The sequence below is a fragment of the Perca fluviatilis genome, chromosome 5 (assembly GCF_010015445.1).
Source record: "Perca fluviatilis chromosome 5, GENO_Pfluv_1.0, whole genome shotgun sequence".
Classification (NCBI taxonomy): domain Eukaryota; kingdom Metazoa; phylum Chordata; class Actinopteri; order Perciformes; family Percidae; genus Perca; species Perca fluviatilis.
The window spans coordinates 15,577,279-15,599,032 of NC_053116.1; the positions used below are offsets into that span (position 1 = coordinate 15,577,279).

At 40.2% G+C, this 21,754-nt stretch overlaps 1 protein-coding gene across 1 annotated transcript in view; it reads left to right on the forward strand.

Annotated features, from left to right (window-relative positions):
- The window catches only part of LOC120558693 (cadherin-4-like), a 262,013-nt gene that overhangs the window by 201,868 nt on the left and 38,391 nt on the right, over positions 1-21,754 (forward strand). Inside the window, exons 6-8 of the mRNA XM_039799837.1 lie at positions 8,531-8,686; positions 14,664-14,808; positions 18,002-18,174. Of these exons, the coding sequence (XP_039655771.1) occupies positions 8,531-8,686; positions 14,664-14,808; positions 18,002-18,174 (474 nt within the window). The remainder of the gene's footprint in view (positions 1-8,530; positions 8,687-14,663; positions 14,809-18,001; positions 18,175-21,754) is intronic.

Sequence of the window (21,754 nt, forward strand, 5' to 3'; positions counted from 1 at the left end):
TTCGTTCTGTCACACTATCACATGGGCCAATAAGCCAGATGAATCTGAAAACGCATCCGTTTGACCCTCTGTCCTCTCTTTCTCTGTAATTCTGAAAATGGCATTTTTGTGTTTTACTGCAGATCGGTAAAACTGAGCTTTTCAAAAGCAATGACTTAAGCTGTCCATACATATCAGGGAGCTGTGTGGCAGTAGAGTTAAAGGTGCTGTAGTCGAAACTGAAAACAAGTGGGCTGAGATTGCCTACACATGGCTCTAACAGACCATTCCCAACTCTTCAAATACCGACGCTTTGTCACTGCCCTCGGCATCTGATACCAACACACAAGGCACTAGAATTCACACACGGTCGGACCAGCTAAGCAGAGCAACCTACATGCCGATGTTTAACAGGAATACCGTTTACCATGTTCACCAACTTAGTTTAACATGTTAGCATACCAGCATTCACTAATTAGCAATGAACACAAAAGATGACAAATCAAAATACTTACCTGACAATAGCACTGAATAAAAATTAGAGATCACCACTTACAACTAATTGTGAGAGGGACATGACTGTTCGTAACAAAATTTGGTAACACTTTACTTGAAGGTATCTACATAAGAGTGACATGGCACTGTCATGAACACATGACACAGTCATGACACATGAACTCTAACCCTAACTTGCCATGACAAAAACCGAATGACACTTACTACAAGAAGCGTTATGTCATAAACCGTTATGACTTGTTTATAATGTTTATGACACGTTCATGACAGTGTCATGTCACTCTTATGTAGATACCTTCAAGTAAAGTGTAACCGTGTTTCCTAGTGTGACAGGCAGCGATGCTTCTGTTACCTCTAACGTCTGTTTCGTTGCATCAGAGATAGGTCTGCTAGATAAATCGTTATAAAATCGTGATCTCCAGTCACCCTGTTCACGATTTAATTTTTGGGGGGCATTTTCGGGCTTTACTTTGGTAGGACAGCCCTCACAAAGTTCAGGGCCTCACCCTCAGCCAATGACAAAGCGCCTTTTTGTCACGCGTTTCACTTGTCGAGCGATCGCGATAGTTTGGAAATAAACCAAATGGATATTGATGAAAACCCAGGTACTAGTGACGAGAATCAGCCAACCACTCAGTTTCAAACCAAACTCGTTCCGAAAAAAGGCCCGCATTCAGTGGTGTGGAAGTATTTTGGATTCAAGCAGGACGAGGGTCAGTCTGATGTGATTGTATTGTTCATTGTAATCAATCCAATACTTGTTGAGACATTTCAATCAAAAGCAACAACCCCATGGTGGCTCAGGGGATAGGGACCACGAATGTACAAAACTTCATAGCAAACTGTTCAATAATTTCGGAGATATTTCAGTCTGGATCAAAGTGGTGGACCGACCACCAACAGACTGACATTGCCATGCCTAGAGCCACACCTCTAGCATAGAACATTAGGGTGGATGTACATTGTTCTCAGAAATTTAATAGGCTTAATGGGCACTCTCTTTCTTAAACACATAGTTGCAGGTGTGTCTGTTCACGCAGGGTCCTTGCAATCCTCGCCAGCTAATGAATACAAGATGTTATGCAGTTTCTGTTTCATGTTTAAGGTGGTAAGCATTTTTGAAAAACCCAACTTCAGACTTAGATACTCAACATCAATCCTGTGCTACCTTTTGAAGAGATACAATGCTCAACATCAAAGCCTGAGCAAAAGTCTGTGTTTTGAAAAGGCCACAGGAAAGCTTTTAATGCAGACACTTTGCTGACTCACAGCAAAACACACAGGGTGTCTTTATCTTTGTGCGTGCACCAGAGTTCATTTGACAGATGGCGTGTGCATGTGATATGCAATGCCACCTAAAAACCTTTCTCTTGGAGAGGCTCTTTCTCTTTAGAATTAACCACTTTGTTTGTGACCTGTTGGCCAATACCTGTATTTCTTGCATGTCTTTTAGGCTATACTGTACTGTTGAAGGAACATATTTCTGTTTGTTCCTGTGTGCATTTGTGTTTGGAGTCGCTATCCCTGTTTGTTGGGCTTTAGAGCCGTAAAAGGCCCTGGTTCAGCTCTTTAGGGGTTTGCTGTGACTTTCCTGTCTGCAAGTGACTGTTTCTGCTGTCCTACTGCTCACTGAACCAGTTTTGTTCTCTGTACCAGCAGCACACTACAGCGCACTTAATTGGCACTCTCATGACAGGCCTCGTGTTTGTGTGTGTGTGTGTGTGTGTGTGTGTGTGTGTGTGTGTGTGTGTGTGTGTGTGTGTGTGTGTGTGTGTGTTTGTGTATGACATGCATGAGCCGGATAGGCATACTTTTTTTCTCAATCTCATGGCACTGTTTTTTGTGTGAATTTGTTTTGTTTTCACAATTTGCATTTGTCACATATACATACAGTATATTGGGCAGTGATGACCTAAAGGTTAAAGATGTGAGCTTGTGACTGGAAGGTTTAATCCCCCGGACCGGCAGGATAAATGTGGGTGAGCAAAGTGAAAAGCTGCCCTCACTCATTACCACCAGTGAGGTGCCCTTGAACAAGGCTAATAAACCTGAGTGCTCCATTGGAGCTGCCTAGTGGTCAACAGATTAGACTGTGGTTGGACTGGACAGCTTCCAGGTGAGAATGTGTAACTGTGTGAATGTGAGTGTGTCCTGTAAAAGAGAGCATTGCTCTTAGTAAAACTCCCCCTTGAACAAATAAAGGATGAATATATACTGTGTGTGTGTATATATATATATATATATATATATATATATATATATATATATATAGTATACGTATATATATAGTATACGTATATGCTGAATATATTTGTCATAATGTAGCATAGCAAGATATATATCTTCCATTGTGCTATTTTTTTCATGGCTTGAAAACCTTACAGTAAAAATGATTAATTCATCTAAAACTGGAGGGGTCTTGTTTTCAAACAGAGCTTTACAGAGGCAGGCTACCAATCATTGAAGCTCTCTGGAAGATAGAATGCAAAAAGCTGCAGGGTGATTCAAGTTCAAAGGACACCTTCCTTTTAATGTTTTTGCAATTGAAGGTTTCAGTAACCAAATCCAAAGTGATTTTAGGAAATGTCATTCTCACATTATTTTTTTTTAGATGAGTCTTGCTGTGGTTTCTGTTTGCACCACTCTCTGGCAAGAACAGTAATATAACATGTGGCCAATGTTGAAACCACTGTCAGCCACATCTTATGTATATGGGCTGTCTTATGTCATGTGCTTCAGTAAAATGGGCTATGTAAAAACAAAATAGCCATGAGCAAGAAGAAAGCGTAGCTGAACACATTCCCTTTTATCCCTTGATTTCTTGAGGAAATTGTGGAAATAAAAAACTCAACCTCTGAACAAACCTTCTGAATGCACAAGGATCTGAAGTACCGAGACTGTTGTATCATTTCTATAAGTAATTGCTTTTCACCCACAATGCCCCAAGAACATTACAGCAATGTATATGGTAATTGCAGTTCTCTCTACATGCTAAACTGCAGATTATCTTCAATTATACATACTGTACTTCAAAAGTATCCAAAAATAGGAAAGCTCAATTATAATACTGACCTGTTATATAATGGCTGTACCTATGCACCGGCGCACTAAAGAAAAAGAAAAGAAACACCTTATCATATGCAAGCATGCATCTGTCAGGTAGGCCTGCAGATTAAGGTACTGTTAATCAAATGTAGAATATAGAAATGTAGCATAGAGCAAAGCAAGCATGGACCAAAGTAAAATACAGAATACACCAATACATCATGTTTGAAATACTTTTCTCATGCACTGGTTTTGACACAGAGCTAATGGTTTCATGACTACTGTTTTGTCAGTGAGATGGGCTGGTTTTTAACATGATTGATTGATGAATGGGTTTTAAATGAAAGTTTTGTGAGATAATCAATCTGGCTGGCACACATTCGCCTCCTCTTCCATCACTAATACAATAATCTCTCCATTCTATCTCCTTGCTTGGTTTAGATTACAAACATACCACCCTCCTTCAGTGTTTTTGTTGAAACACTACCAGGTCAGATCTAACTTTGAAATATTCTTGTTTTATTTGCTTTTTTCTGTATCGTCAAAGACCTGCAAACACAGTGAGTATGCTGGCATAGACGGTGTCTGTGAAAATTATTTCGAATGGAGCATACTGGAGCCCTAAGCTTCTCCATGTTCCTCCCCCCTTTGTTTACATATAGTGCCTTCTCTCCTAATCTGCCATGGTGAGAGTTGCGTGGGCTGAAAAGCAAACAAGTGCAATGGTGATATGCTAAGGAACACTCTGGTTTCACACAAAGCAGAAATGCCCATCATTGTACGAGTCTGAACTTGAAACACCTTAAAAAATAGAGCCAGCCAACACAAGCCCGAATAACTCGAGTATCTCAGGTTATGTTAGGGACCGAGCAGGTAGGCACAGGGTTTTAGATATTTTTAAGGATACTTTTTTATTTACTCCCCCAAAAAATGAGAAAATATAAAGCAAAGGAAAATAAACAAATTGTGCCTTAAAAGAGGTCATGCTTATTTACAGCAGAACGCCGTGTTAAACTTGCTTCCCCTCTGCTGCCTCCCTTTATTGAAATGTGACTGAAGGCAGTTAGTTACCGCGCAGGCCGGCCATGTGAAAGCCAAATATTCAGTCTCCTTAAAGCCCTGTTTTTGTTCTCCACCAACTCCTGACAGAAATATCTCTTTTTAGCTGCTAAATGCTCCCCTATGTTCACCAGCTGGTCGTCATATGTGTCTGTCATTTGGTCCTGGGCAGGTAGTGTACAGTGGGATTGTAGAACTTTTTCACTTGAAACAGTGATGCCAGTAGGGTAGTAAAAGTGAACCAAAACGGTCAAGTTGCGGTCTGAAAACCAAAACTGGCTTTAAAGCTCCGTGGAGCTGAGGAGAACTGCAGATGCGGGTGATAATTCCCTGTGTTTTAGTTTACTCTGTTAGAATGTTCTTCATCTCTGATCATTTTGAGGCTGTACTGTATTGTTTCTACCCCCATGTAACGTTATGGGGGTGGATTAAATATTTGAAGCATCTACTTTTATTATATTGCATTACACTCCGTCACACTCAGTACTTGCAATTTGGATTCATTTCATTTGAAGCTATATCATCATATTATTAAAATATGTATATCTATGACCAGCAGTGCAGTCATATATCTAAGTAGTAGTAGTTTGATGCATTTTAAAGTGTTAGTTAACATGCATTTTTAAGTGAGAATTAATTCCTCTGCTCCCCAGTAACGGTGGTGGTAGAACGGCGCTTCTGTGTTATTCATTCCCCTCTCTTCATCTCCTCTTCTCTGTTTTCCCCGAAGACCTGGTGCCATGATAATTTCTCATTTGATTCAGTTTTGCCTGGCAGAAGGGAGCTAAGCTCACTGATAAGATCTCCTTAAGAACCAGACAAGTTGTCAGTAATGAAGGGAATTGCTTTGATCCGTCGACAAATAGGTCATTTAGACAGTGTCTGGTTTCTGATGCCGGATGATACAGTCATGGCTCTCTCTCTCTCTCTGCCTCTCTCTCTCTCTCTCTCTCTCTCTCTCTCTCTCTCTCTCGCTGCCTCTCTCTTGCTGCCTCTCTCTCTCTCTCTCACACACTATCAATCTCTCTCAGTTGAGCGCTTCTTCTCCACTCTCTTTATTTATACACACATACACACTATCACGACAATAGTAGAAAAATTAGAAGGAACAAAAAAAAAATGCAAAGAAAGAAAAAACTGAAAAACTGATTTTTATTATAATTGGCACTGGAAATGAATTTGTTATTTATGACCCAGTGGAGAGATTTTATGTGCATGTGTGAGTGTGACTGTGTGGTATTGTTTGAGGTGCTAGATAGCAATGTAGGGTGTAAAAGAGAGTTTCCCTCTTTTCATTAAAAGAAATAAAAAGTACTACAGTCATGCAGTTATGAGAAGCTCTTTTTGCTCATCTCATGCTTGGTTTTTTTAACACCCTACCTTTTTTACCCTATCTTTCTGAAGCTAAAATGGCAGAATGAGAGAGCTGCTCACCATTGAAATTACATCCTGCCTGACGCAACATTCACTGATAAAAGGAGGAGAATGATAACATGCAACGACAGCTAGCTAAAATCCATTATTGGATCTGTTAATGTATAACCATGTATAAATGCATGGTATTTATTACATACATTATTAATTATGAGTCAGAAAAAAAACACAAATGTTCACGCTTTAATGTGCATACGCATACCCACGCACAAATGTTTGGTAGAAACAGATGACGAAAAGGATTCTGGCGCCATCCCTCAACAGTTTTACGTGAACGTTGTGGGAGGGTGAGCTAATTGGCTAGAATGGCTGTGGAAATGTGCAGCCGAATCACCACCGGCCCCCCCCCCCCTCTCCCCGAAGCAGGATGACTTGGAAAACGGGTGGGAAATCAGGGGGGCGGGGAAAACCCAAATGGAATTATGGAGAGCTATCACTTCCTAACTGGTGAGGATTTATACTCCACTGCCAAGGCCAACGGATTGAAGTAATTTCATTTTTCATGCATGGCTTCTGTCCCCATGGAGACCTGAAGCGCAGAAAGAAAGAGAGAGAGTGATGAGAGACCAGCGAAGGGGAGAGATGAGAAGGAAGGGGAGGAGTGGAGATGAGAGAGAAGGAGTTGGAAAGGAGAAGGGAGGGCAGAGAAAAGGAGAGAGACAAGGAGAGGGGAGGAGAAAAAGGGGATGAATGAGAGGGGCAGACAGTTTGGCAGTGGGATGTGTAATAATTGCTTGTATTTTCTAATGTGACAGGAAAGGTAGATAGAGTCAGTGTGCTGCAGTCTCTTTGCTTTTCCTATAGAGGAGGGTAATGGAGGTACATTGAGAGTTTTACTGAGCTGCTGGGTGGATATTTGTTAGTTTGTTGGTGTTTAACGAGTAGAGTTTCTTTGTAGTAATTGCAGTTGATGCCTGCAGTTTATCTTTTTGTCAGCAGTAATTCGCTCAGATGTGTGCAGAGCACTCTGACGTTCTCCTCCCCCTATTCCCCAAATAAAAAACACATACAGACATGTACAACTAGCATTAGTGGGATGTTATGACACCTCATCTTGCATTCTTACAGTGAAGGTGTCTATAACTGATCACATTTGTTTGATTAGAAAGACACACCTAAACCATATTTTTCTAATGGAGAGTTGATGATAATGTTGAGGCTGATGAAGCAGAGGAAAATAGTGATAATGGCATTGTCGGTGAGGGTGACAGGTTTTTATTCCACCAGTAGGAAGAGTCAGGATGACACCTGTCTTATACTGTATGTCCGTTTCCTGTCCTTGTTAGTTGCTCCAGCTATTTTCTCAGCAGGGCAGAATTCCTTGTGTGTCAAAAGTGTGGCTAAATTGGTTCCCCGAGTGGTGAAAGATGGAGACAACCTTGGACAGTCTTACTCTTGTGATGCACTCAGGCTCTACACTGAAGTAGTCATTGATTAGAAGAAAAAGGTTGGCCATTCCTCTGTCTGTCTGTGTGTGTGTATGTTTGTCTGTGTGTGTGTGTGTATGTGTGTACGGTGTGTATGGTGTGTATGGTGTGTACCCGCATACTGGAGTAAGTGTATGATTGAGTCATTTTGATACACCCGCTGATGTTCACGGGTTGTCATGTAGTTAATGGACAGAAATGAGATGCTTGTAGGTTTGGACTCTATTTGGGCACTAAATTGAAAAACTCTTCCAAATGAGTCCCAATTAGACATAATTTCAGTCCAAATCACAGGCCTAGCAGTGCACTTAATGCACCTATTAGCTGTCTATCTGGAAAGAAAAGCTGAACCAGCATAAGCTGGTTCAGCTGACCAATTTCTTAAAGAACATTCTGCTTCCGCTCTAAATTTGTTTGTTGTGTTGCATGTTGTTACTTCCCTAATTACACAACAATTACAGCCTCACTTTCCTATGTAATTGTCTTTTTGTTCAGCACGTCTGTACTCCAAGCTTGGCTCCCGCAAACCTTAATAAATCACTACCTGACTGTCAGTAAATATATGTTGATTTCATCTTTTCCCTCCCCGAAATATTGAATTTAAATCTCTCTTTTGAAGCAGTCCAATTCTACCAAACAGAATGCATAGCGCTCCCTGCAGCAGCACTAATGAAATCCTTGAGTGTGTGGTAGCTAGAAATGCCAAACTGTGATGAATGTATGTTTGTGTGTGTGTGCAAGGGTGCGTGCCCTGTGCATCTGTGCGTTTGTGTGCCTGTGCATGTTTCCAGTGAATAATATGCAATATCAAATTTCTGAGGTTGTGAAAGGACAAAATTATTAAACTCAAGGGCCGTTATACCCCAAACCGGTCCATGAATAATGAACGCCCCACAGCACAAATTACACCAATAGGTGTAGGTCAGCTTGGATAACTTTTGCGTTTGAGTTTAGTTTCCTCAGTGCAAGAGAGGAATAAAGTCTTGGTGAAACACAGTATAAGACTTTAAATAAACACTTCATTGATTGATTGATTGATTGACTGTTCCTCTCTGTTTGTTGTGATGCAGATTCGTTCAGACCAGGACAAGGACATCTCGATCCGATACAGCATCACTGGGGTGGGAGCAGATCAACCACCCAATGAGGTGTTCAATATCGACCCCGTGCTTGGAAAGATGTTCGTCACCAAACCTCTTGATCGAGAACATCGCTCTTCTTACCATGTGAGTGTGTCTAACTTTCTCTCTCTATCTCTTACATACACACACATGCACGCACACACACACACACACACACACACACACACACACACACACACACACACACACACACACACACACACACACACACACACACACACATAAAGTTAACCCTTCAACACATATGCCCCTATACAACATAGACAGGTCTAGTTCTACGTTATAAAAAAGGCTCTCTCTTATGATAGAATGAATAATATAATACAACTGACTGACTTGCAAGAAAAAAAAAATATGTGTGTGTGTGTGTATGTATATATATATATATATATATATATATATATATATATATATATATATATATATATATATATATATATATATATATATAGAATGAGAGGAATAAATACAGTAAAGCTCACAGAAGAGAAATAAATACTATATATAAGCTATAGAAATATAAATTTTATTAATATATGTTTGTGCCATTCTGTGTGAACAGTGTAAAAACTAATAAAAAAAAACTAATAAAAAGTATCTATAAAAGCCCTCTCATGTAGTAGTATTGCAGTATCTTGCAGTATTTACTTACCCTAACTTCCTATATCAAATATGCATTAGATAAGTTGTTTGTTGTTTTAGATTTGATTTATTCTTTCATTATTCTAACATATATTTCTCTTCTAACATATAGAGAAAAAAAAATCTGCTTTGGAAATAATTGAATTCAATCCATTCAGTAAACATTACATAAGAATATTGCAATGCAATATTACATTAAGCCTCAAATACACTGCAACACAGCAACTACAAACATTTCCTTGAAGAGTTGTGTTTGTGTGTTCTTGTACTTTGATCACTGTGAAGAACAATGAAATGTTTAGTGCACAATGATGATGGAATTACCAATTTGCACGTTTTCACTCATATTGGTAAGGCAGCTCTATGTTCAAACCGTCTGGATGCAGTGAAGTATAAGTCAGAGGGTGCATTAATAATTAAGCTCTCTGCCGGTCACATTACCTTTGTCATACTGTAGCTTTTAAACTGCGGTGCTAGTAACTGAGAGGAAAAAATCACTTATTGAGTGGCAAGATGTGAAAATGTTGGGATATGCTCTTATTTTACTTTTTTCTGAGAATGAGATGAAAAGATCAATGTCATTCTCGTTAGAGGATGGATACCCGAACAGAGCCCGTCGAGCCGGGCCGGGTTCGGACAGATATTTAGAAATGATGTTCGGGTTTGGGTTGGGCTCAGTCACATCAGCGCGATAAGGCATTGAACATTTTAAATTTAAAAAAGCTTATTATGTAGGTGCGTGCCTGTGTTAACGTGTGCTTGTTGCCCCGTGTGCGCTGATGCGCTCATCTGTTGACATTTCCGAATGCCTTCCTACAGTTGCTTAATAAAAGTGGGCTTTCCACACAAACAAACGTACACGTGTCATTAGTATGAGAAAAAAACGAGATTTTAACTGTGTCGGGCTCGGACATAAATATCTTAATGCCTGTCGGGCTTGGGCCGGGTTCGGACAGAAAAATGCGGCCCGATCCACACTCTAATTCTAATATAGTAGAGAATAGTTCTACATTTTAGGAGATGTTCCTATTTGCTTTCTTGCCAAGAGAAAAGATTGATATCACTCTCTTGTCTTTACACTAAATATGAAGCTAGCTTAGCCAGGAAGCAAGGGTTGATGCATAGGGGTGCATCCCAGGTTCTTAAATTGCATCACCGGCTCCTCCACTTGCCTCCCTTCCGAGGAAGCATGGGATAGACGCAAGAAAATCAGGCGAGGAGAGGCAAATGAGGAGCAAGTGACGACACGTCCATCTTTATATACAGTCTATGATTGGAAGCAGGGGAAAACATCTAGCCTGGTTTCAAAATTCTGCCCATAAGTATCTCAAAATCTTCCACATACAAACAAAAATGTTAAAACGACAAGTTGGGTGGGTTATTAGGAGGTGCTGGATTCCTGTTGACACAATGAGGTTGCAAGGCAGCTAACAAAAACTACGTTGACTACGTTTACATGCAGCCAATAACCCGTTCAAAACCGGAATATTAGCAATAACCCGGTCGCGCACAGCCATGTAAACACCGGCAAAACCCTGAATATGCTCATATTCCATTTTTTAAAAACCCAAATATGCTACCTGGGTTACTGGTCTAACCCGAAATTTTGGTCATGTAAACGCGTATCGGCATATCCCCATCAAAAGGAACATTGATTTGTGTTCTGCGCATGTTCTATTCGCGAGGAATCTTGGTCTTTTGAGTAGAGGAACCTCTTGTATGCGCCAGAAAACATAGTTATAATTATAACTAGCAATTATATATTATAATAATATAGTTATATATATGTCAATGCAGAAAACCTGCGCGCAGTATACCGGAAGTAAACAAGAAGTAGAGGTAAACATGGCGAGACGCAGCACAGCACCACACTTTTGGAGCGAGGAGGAAACCAATTTCTTTATTAGTGTGGTGAAAACCATGAATATAATGTCTTTTGTTGACGGCAGAAAGTACCGAGATAGTGAGATTTATAAGAAGGTGACCGAAAAGTTATTGCGTCTTAAGGTTGTCCGTAGGTTACATCCAAACTCGCAACACCTGTCCTCTCACCTTTGTTCTTTGCATGCGGGTCAAGGCATGGAAATGTCAAACAGTTGAGCAAAGTGCATTTAAAGTTTAGAAAAGTACTAACTTGTCGTATTGCTGCCTAAGCTCATATTTCCACTAGTCTAACTGCTGCTGTGGCAAGAGAGTCCCAAGGCTCAATGGGTTCATCACTTTTTCGGTCTCTGGGTTTCTCTGTCCCTGTACCTCCCGCTAACCCTGTATTCATATGGGAACATAGTCTTGATTTACAGTCCTGGTAAGCTGGCAGTCCCAACCTTTAGAGAGAAACTCCAATCAATGAGGTGAATTGCTAAGAAAGGCAGAGGCTGCTTAAGTCAAACTCCATGTTTGTTGGAGAGGAAAAACATTAGTTGATGTGGAAAACAAATTTCAGGGAGAAACGAGAATAAGAAATGAGATAAGGTAAAGATGTAAGTGTAACAGATGAAAGAAAGCGTTGCACTTCAATTAAAGGCCTCTCACACTAGATGCTGTTAAGCAATTACGCTGTACTTTATGAAACATGAACATCTTCAATCCAAGAATAAAAACATAAAAAAGCAGGGATAATTTTATTTACTGAGCAACATCATCCTGGAAAGCTAGAACCCACACAAAGTTAGACTTGGACTTTATTCTCTTTCTTGTGTTTGCTTCATATTTCATGCAAGGACAGAACAAAGTTCCGGTCTAGTTCCTTTTATTTCAAAAGAATGAGCAGTCTGAAATTCAAAACCAGCCATTCAACAAGATGCATTCTTTTGAGGAAATAAAGGCTCAAAAGAATGCATCTTGTTGCTTCTGGGTCTGCTGCTATATCTATCAGGATGCTGCCTCTTTGCCAAATGCTGAGCGCTACATGTTACGGTCTGTTTTCTCCCCCTGCCTTTCAAGATAATTACTTTAATGTGGACCCAGAATTACATTTTGCCTTCTTTAAACATGGTGGTAATCTCTGACTCGCTGTTATTGAATTAGAGTGTGTGTACATGCGGGATGGAGGGACGAGGGTGGGTAGAGATAAGGGGCCTGGCTTTTACCCTGTTACAACACAGCGCGATGTTATGTGCGATGGCAGCATGCGGATATTGGGTGCAGGACAGATCAGACAATGCAGTGGAAAAAGTAAAGTCAAATTAACCTCAGGGAGGACCTGAAGATGCGATTTTTGGTGGAGGTGCAAAATGGAAACAGACGGTTGAGAGGAGAGGATGGCCGTCAGTGGAGAGGATCTTCACCTCTCTGAGGAGAAGGAGCAATGTATTCTATTTCCTGCCACAACAAGCCTGGAGGCTATTTTATTTATCTGGCTCTCGTGCTCTTGCAGTGGCCAGGTAGAAGTTTTCCCATCAGTCATGCTCAGATGTAAAGAGTACCTTTCCCTCAATTCTGCATACATGACAGGAAAAAAGAATCTGCTCATGTTACAAGTTAATCTTTTTGTTCTCTATCCGTTTCTAACACATTTTCATTTTTCCTTCAGCCGCTTCCAATTCTGCCACTTTAACTTTCCCCTTCCTTTAGCTGTCCTTTAGATTAATATCCCAAACAAACATCAAAAGGATGAGGGGCCTAAAATTGATTGCTGACATTTTGACTGAATAAATATTTACCAGCCTGTGTTAGGAGCAGGATGTAGATAGTATCTGAATTCAGGGATTTTTTTTCTTACCTCCCTTGTATGATATAAACTAAACATCCCCGGTGCTTTCAGCTGACAGGACTATCGCTGAATAAGTCATGTTCTGGGATATAAACATTCCCAGGTAAGGTGAAATGAATCGAAACAGCTTTAGTGAGAACCAAGGAGTTTATTTTTGAAATGCCTTTTCAGTCTTTGACCTTCAAGTATGGAGTTAAAAATATAAACCTCAAGTATTTATTTAAACTCAACATTTCCCTGATAATTCAGTTATTTTCTCTGCCCTCATTTTCATTCATTCAGTTCTTTTTTTTTTTTTTTCTCCTCCAGACTTCAAAAGAGAGAAAACACATTTAGACACATTTTCCAACATGTATTGATTCCAATAATAACTCCATGTCCAAAGTTTGTGAGAAATCCTTGTTGGTGATTCAATTGATCTAAGCACAGCTGAGTTGAATTTAGGATGGGCTGACTGTGTTTGTGGAGTTAGAGGGAAGTGAAGAGATTTCAGAACTCTCCTTCAAACACAACCAGACAGAATGTTGGCCTGGGATCCAACACAGGGATCCTAAAACAGACACCAACAGAGCCAACTACCAATACAGTAAGATGTTTTTTGTTTTGGTTCCTACTGAGATAAAAAAATAAAATAAAAAATAACTTCCGAGGACTAAGTTTAAAAGAGATAAGAAGTCTGGAGAAAGTACACGATTGCAAAAGGCAATTTCTTTGCAAGAAAAATATCCAGAATTTCACTTCTGACCTTAATATTCTGTTGTGTATGTTTCAGAAAGCTTTTTGAAACTTATACTGTATAATTCAATAATGCAGATTGTATCAGCCTGTGTATTCATGAGCAGAGTGGAATGACAAATTCAGAAAGCTGTGCAGAGGTGTTTTTTTTGGGGGGGGCTTTAGGGGCTCTGTGAAAGTAGTCACCTTGAAGCAAAAGAACACTTTCAGTTTGTTGGTGTTATATTTGTGTTGCTTCTCCCTTTCTTTTGTCTATTCCTGTGAGTGGAGACAGTTGGGAATACACTGAGGGAGTGATTTATAGAAGTGGTATTCAAACATGCCAACAACTATTAAAAGATGCTGTTTGAGTATTTACATATCTAACCACACACATAAAAATTAAAATAAAGCGTGCAAAGACTTTCACTTTAACTAAACTTAAGGGTGGTCCTTTAACCACAAGGTGGACAATTGTAAAGCGCTTTGTGAGGTAGAAAAGCGCTATATAAATGCAATTAATTAAACTAGACTGAATAAAGTTTTAGTCACCAGAAATCAATACTTGTGACACTGATGAACTGCAGTGTTTTTATTAGAATAATATGCATACCTTTTACCTGTTAATCAAATGTTCATTCGTGATTTCTTTCTTTGCTACAAGCATTTATTCCTTTCTGCTGCAGTATTTGCATGTCATGCCTGACAAACTACAACTGTAAAAGTTGCAAAGACAAAAAATAGGATTTTGAAAAGTAAGACAGGAGCTCATCCTCAATGTAAATAAATGTTAGATAGATAGGCCCTTGGTCCATGATAAATACTTTTTTTTTTATCTGTCAAATACCAAATGTTTAACATGAATAATTTTCCTCATAAAACCAATACAAGCACTCATCACATACTCATCATACATTATTTATCAGTGCATTACTTCCTGCTCCCATAATGGTTATAACCTTACCTCATTTCTTGTGGTTTTGTGTCTCCCAGCTGCGAGCCCATGCAGTGGACATGAATGGGAACCAGGTTGAGAACCCCATCGATCTGTACATCTTTGTCATCGACATGAATGACAACAGACCTGAGTTCAAAAACCAGGTCTACAATGGCTCTGTGGATGAAGGCTCTAAACCAGGTAATGAAGCATGGATGGATGGATGGATTGATGGATGGACGAAACAAGAAGTACAGTATGAAGCAGGATTAATTACAGGAGACAAGTGTTTATTTAAAAAGATTAAAGAAATGTTTGGAGGGGTGAAGTGTTTGGATATGGGTGGGCGTAGGAAGAGCGATGAGTTTATCAGGAGAGATTGGTGTCGTTAAAAGTATGACCACACCAGTGAATCTTTGACGCGACAGAGAATTTTCAATTCCCCTTGATTTAGCAGACCAACGAAGAAGCTGTCTCCTACAGTGGCTTTTCATTTAGCCAGCTGCAGCAGCAGCCATAAACCAAAGAAGGTGCTCAGGCTGGAGAGGAGATTGAGGATTAAATGTACCACGCTGTAGCACCAGTGGGTCATTTTATGTCTAACCTCAGAGCGGAAGAATCAAGACAATGAGCTCTCTGTGTGTGTGTGAGCCTGATGAGCCAAAGTTTATTGCACCAGAGGTGAGCTCAAGAGGCGTCCAGGTTCTCATTTCCTTTTCTTTCTGAAATTCTTTTTCTTTCTTTTTTACTCCCTTCCCCTCAGCCTCGCCCCACACAGCAGACAAGTCTCTGTGGCATGCGTGACATTCAGCTGAACAATAATCATAAAAAAGGAGAGTTTTAGAGTTTAGAGCTCCAGTGGTTTCAATGGAAGGCCAATTACAGACTTGAATTAGTTTGCAAATTAAAGCGTCATTATGGGGACCTAATCCTGTCAGGCACAACTTAGGACGCCCGCACAAAGGGTCCACATTAAACCCCCTAAGAGTGCAGCTTAATGAAATTACCCCGGCGATGTGTGACACATTGTGATTCTTCATCTCCTTCTCTCTATCCCTCTATCTCTAGAAAAAAGGCAATGGGTGGAGGACTGAGAGTCCCTCCACTTGGAATCAAACCAAACATGGTGTCCTCTATTTCTCTTTTCCTCTCCCTCCTGCCATTTTTTTCCCCCTCGTCTCGCTGAGAGGCCTTTTAGAGTGCTCCCTGTGGCCGAGTCATTGACAAATGTTGCTTTGAGATGTAATGAAGTTTGAAATGGGAGCTGCGGTTACAATTATCCTCGGACAGGGGCTGTCACTGCCATGATATCACTATCTCTGGCAATTAGAATCTGCTGCGAGAGAAGGAGAGGAGAGAGAAAGATGGAGAGATTGGGTGACAGGCAGTGATCCCACAGAGTTATATGAGTGTGAGGAGGCAGCAAACAAGTGGTGCATTCATGGAAGAATAGTGGCTTCTTCTCCCTAACAGAACTGAGTTTGCATATACTATAGTATGTCTGTGCTAACTTGTAGTTGTAGTGATTATTATTTAAAGAGCAGGTTTTAAACAATTTAATCAATGTAAGCAAGGGTTATCAAACGTCTGGACGGTTTATTATCTTATTTTTTTGTGCATAGTAATCCTTATCAGAACAATGCGATTACCAATACCTGTCATCAAAATCTACTTGTAGGACGTACAAGAGCCTTCCATTTTGGTCAGTTAAGAAGAAATAGTAGACATTATACAGTATTTGTTCAATTTATCAAGTGAATGAAAAATATGTTATGTGGCCATAAAATGTGATCACAATTTACTTACTTAATTTATTTATCAGTGCTTGTAGTTGGAGTCTTTTCTATTTTTCATTTCATTTCATTTATTTATTTGTATAGCACAAGTAAACACAACAGAAGTTGACAACTGTGCTTCACATAACAAGAGTCAGGAAAGATAATAGAATAAAACATCCTTCAGACAGCAGAAAACATAAATAAAAATAAGAATTTAGAGAAATGCACGCTCCAAGAGATAAAACTTTAGTTTGAGTTTAAACTCATATAAAGAGGACAGCGATCTCAAGGAGACGGGGAGGCTATTCCACAGCCTAGGACCAACAACAGCGAAGGCACGGCCCCCTCTTGACTTTAGACGCGAGCGTGGCTGGGACAGATTATAGTTGCTCGTGGACTGTAGACACCTACCAGGTTCATTCAGATTTAACAGTTCGGATAAGTAAGCTGGTGCAAGACCATTTAAGGATTTATAAACAAACAGCAGTATTTTCATATCAACTCTGTAATGCACCGGCAGCCAGTTATATGTTCATGTTTGCGAACCCCAGTCAGGACAGTCACAATTTACTTACTTAATTTACTTATCAGTGCTTGTAGTTGGAGTCTTTGTTATTTACAGAACAGGTGTGCAACATTTTTCTGCGGACATAATTCTGTAAAGATCAATTAACATAACATTATGGAACATCCAGGTTGTTTATTAGTAATACTTATGTACACGTGAATATCAGTGTGATTATAACCAATACAAAATCATTCAGTGTGATTATTACCAATGTAAATCTTAGCACAACAGAGCATAAGTGCAATAAATACACCAGCACTTTTTGCACTTCGCATTTTAATTATTACTGTTACTATTTAAGATGACGTATTGTCTGTACAGTCATATGTGTCCTTCTTTTATGTCCTAAGATGCTTCGTTGATCTTATGTTTATATTTTTATGTTGATTTTAGAATGTTTTTTTCTGTTACATGTTTGTGTTGCGAAGCAACACATTGTAGCACTATGCCTAAGACAAAGTCACCTCAGGGACAATAAAGTGTATTCTATTCTACTGATTCTGTCATCAACATCTGTTTGCAGGGTGGTCGATTAAGCAGAGTAGTGTATTGTGCACAGAGCATTTTCTAGCTTCTACCACTTTTTATTTCACTCTAAACTATCCAGTAAATGACACAATAGCACAACTTGATCAATGTTTCAAAGTGAGTCAATATATTTTGGAGGAACAATTATATATTTATAAAAAATAAACTGATACTATGCAACTTTTGCTGAACTGCAGCCACTGTGACCACCACAAGAGGCACTCTTCAGTTGCTTGTTTTACCTTTGTGTGATAAAACAATTGCAATGTTTATCTGTGACAGATACTGTACAAACATACTGTGCACAATAATATATAAAGTTAGCTCAGGTAGCTAACATTATCCACCATAAGCAACTGCAGAAGCAAAGACCCTCAGTGTATTGAATTGAGTAAGGATGTGTTTCACTTTTCTTTTCTAAAAGGGGGATTGTGTTATTTCATTTTTCAAAAGTCACCTAGTCTTGCTTGCTTTTAGCTGCTTGGACGTATATGTTGAAAAATATTATTTACTCCATCAGGAACGTATGTGATGCACGTGTCAGCATTCGACGGTGACGACAACACCACAGCTAATGGAATGGTGCGCTATCGAATCCTGTCCCAGATGCCGCACACCCCCATTCCGAACATGTTCACCATCAACAGTGAGACTGGAGATATTGTGACTGTGGCTCCTGGTCTCGATCGAGAGGTTGGTCTTCTCTGTCCCAAAGCGTTCACAATTCACGTTTAATGTTTTACAGAGATAAAATCATGCAAATCTGTGAACAACTGAGAAGTATCCACGCAGTCTGAATGAAATATAGCTGGCCAGATGAAACACCTTTATCTTTGTTTATGGACCACAGTTTCTAACAGCACTGTTTACTGCGATGACACTCTGAGATGCAACTTTCAAATGTTTTCTGGCCATTTGTCATCACACACACACACATCCTGCTTTTTTACAGTAAATTGCCTTCTTCTGCGGTCACCTTGTTTATGGAGTTGTGACAAGATCCAAATGTGTTTATTCTCGCGACATGGATGTGCCAGTGACAACTCTGCAAAGAAATCTCCTAGACAGATCATCCTCCCAAACTGTCACCAGTGACAGACCTATTAACAACACATCACCCTGCAGTGGGCTGCTCACGTTGTGTTGTGTGTGTGTGTGTGTGTGTGTGTGTGTGTGTGTGTGTGTCTGTGTGTCTGTGTGTGTGTATGGTAAATATAAAGTGGAAATATCTGAGATAGAATGCCCTTGACACCTGTCAGACAAACACAAAAGCCCATATAATCACATCTACACTCGATAAAACACAAGCAATTGAGCGGGGAGAAACTGAAGGGAGCAATTGAACACAAACAGAGCTGGGCAGACGGGGTATTACAATAAGTTGGGAGGAAGTGAATGTGAATTTGGCAATGAAATAGGACGATGGAGACAGAGAAGCAGGATGAGACATGAGGGTGCCAAACGGAGTGGGAGAGAGGTATGAGTAGAACATGGAGTCAAAATGTCCCAGCTGAACTGCTGCATATTTTTTACCCTGTTTTCTTCTGTTACTGCTAATCCAGCCAGTCTAATGTAGGATTAAACTCCTACCCTCACTATACACACATAAGCATGTTTGTACAACTATACTTGTGAAGCGCAATACAGACATAATTCATCCAAAGCACCTAACTTTTACTAACCTATATTTACCCAAGGGCTCTAAGTGATACTACACTAAGAGCTCTCTTTTTCAGGAACACCCTGCTCACAGTCACTGCGTTACACACATTAACACCTGGAAGAAGTCCAGTACAATGTCAATGTGATCTGTTGGCCACTGAGCTTCTCCAGATTTGGGTTAAGGGCTTTGCTCAAAGGCACCTCACTGGGTATATTGAGGGAGGGGCAAGCACTGCCCTTTCACTTTCACCAGCCAAATAAAGATCCTGTTCACACTTGGCCTTAATATGCAATCTATATCAGGATATGTTATCTGGATAAGGAGAAATAAATTGTACTGTAAGTAGTTTTTAAAACAATTAGTTAATTCATTGATCAACAGAAAAATATGTGAGGATTATTGGCTTTTCTCTGTTTAACAGTATATCATTATACATGGAATATCTTTGGGTTTTGGACTGTTGCTCAGACAAAACAAGTAATTTGAAGATGTTCCCTAGGCTTCGAGAACTTGGCTTCTTCCTGTCCACATGTCGAAGTGAATTCGGGCAAGACACTGGGCAGGCCAGCGTCTTGCGTGGCAGCTCCATCGCCAGCGGTATGTGTGTGAGTGGGTGAATGGGAGGCTAAAGTGCTGTCCATTAAGGAAGAAAAGCGCTATATAAGTGCAGTCCATTTACCATTTACTTCAGCAAAGGAACAATAAGTCGAGCCCAGCAGCAATGCTTCCCTTGACCTGGGATGCGCCATGTTTGTTGATAAATCTGCCAGCTCTGCCTATATAATTTGATATTAACTGATCACAATGAGGCGGAGAATCGAGATAACAAGCATGTTTTTTGTTTAATACTGTGTAAATGCAAAGGTCACATGATGCATCCAGATAACGTATCCACCTTGCATTGTGTAAATGGGGTGGGGATAGTGGAAGAGGGTTACAAGTCTGCTTCTCTAACCTTTAACCATCACAACTACATGTCTAACCCCAACCCGGAAGCTAATCTTGGCCTAAAGCTAATTATAACTTTAAGGCCAAGTCTTAGCAATCAAACAGCCCTTTGAAGAAGTGAGAACCAGCCAAGATGTCTTCACTTTCCAAAAATGCCTTCACTCTCAAGTTCTAAATCTTAAATTGGTCCACACAAAGACAGATGTAAAAGAGCACAATACACTCATACACACCATATGTGCACAGACAAGTACATGGATCTATTTCTCCACGTTATGTTGTCTAATAATTGTGCATACATTTTATGAATGCATTAATGAGTGCACACTTAAACACTGTTTCTGTAGCATACAAAATACATGCTTGCAACTTTTTTTCTTATAAAGCAGATAAGAAGTCTCAAAACTTGCAGGAAAAAAATTGCAGCTTATGTATTGTTCATAAACTTCACAGAAAGATGCTACACAGCACACTGCGGTGCTTCCATGGTCCACTTTTAGTCAGCACTTTGGTCCTTTGAAACTTTGAAAGTTTCTGCATCTCCCTTCCTTTCTTGGGCTGGGGTGTTAGAGGTATTAGGTGTTACAAAAAAAACAACACAAGCATCTATTTTTGGTAGTCCTCCCTTGGGCCTTGGCTGCATCCCCCACTATCTCTTATCTTCTCCTCTGTTCTTCACTTTTGAAATGTTTTCTTCCTCTCCTTTATAAACTCCCACACTGATTCTCTTTTAAAGGTTTCTACTGGTCTGCAGTGGACTTTTAACAGCTTGTTGACAGTAACAGACCTCAGTCCTCTAGAGGAAGCTGGGTATGCTGCAGTGTTGTTGCAATGCTGAGAGGTTCAGGGAAGCTCTACATAATTACTCCCTTGTCTAATTAGTGAGAGTGTTGTGTACACGCTGTACACTGGCTGATGGAACAGCCAGGCAAGCACTGCCTCTGAACAATATATGGAGAAAGAGACATGGTGTGTGTGTGTGTGTGTGTGTGTGTGTGTGTGTGTGTGTGTGTGTGTGTGTGTGTGTGTGTGTGTGTGTGTGTGTGTGTGTGTGTGTGTGTGTGTGTGTGTGTACATACAGGTGTTAATGAGAGTGTGTGTACAAGGTTGGAGTTCAGCATCTCATCTAGCATCAAGATGAGAGGAACTGAGAGGAGCTGTCTAATCCTCCTGATGTGGCGTCCTGGCCTAATTGGGATATTTACTCGGTAATTAGCAGGTGAGAGAGACACTGGGAATGTAATTGGGAATCTCACTGACGGGACACATTACCCAGACAGTCGGCTCCCGGGCTCCATCCTTCCTGCAGCCCATTAACTGCACCGTGGGACAGAAGAAGAGACAGAGGATGCTGGCAAAGAGAGGGAGTGAAGTACAACAAAAACGTGACAAAAAAAGTACACTGTCATTTCAAAAGATGAAATGGCATTTATCATTCCCTCCTGTTATTGCTCCAAAGATAGTCTATTAATCTCTGTCAGTTGGATCATTGTCTTCACATATGTCCATCGGTGGCATTGAATAACATCTTTGATGACATACCCATGGGGAGGCTTCACAGTGTAGCCTTCAGACGGTGTGAAGTCTGGAAACGTTCTGACGAGGTTTCAACTCAGTCGAATGAAAGACTTCAGCCTTGTGATTCTGTGTTTCAAATAAGAC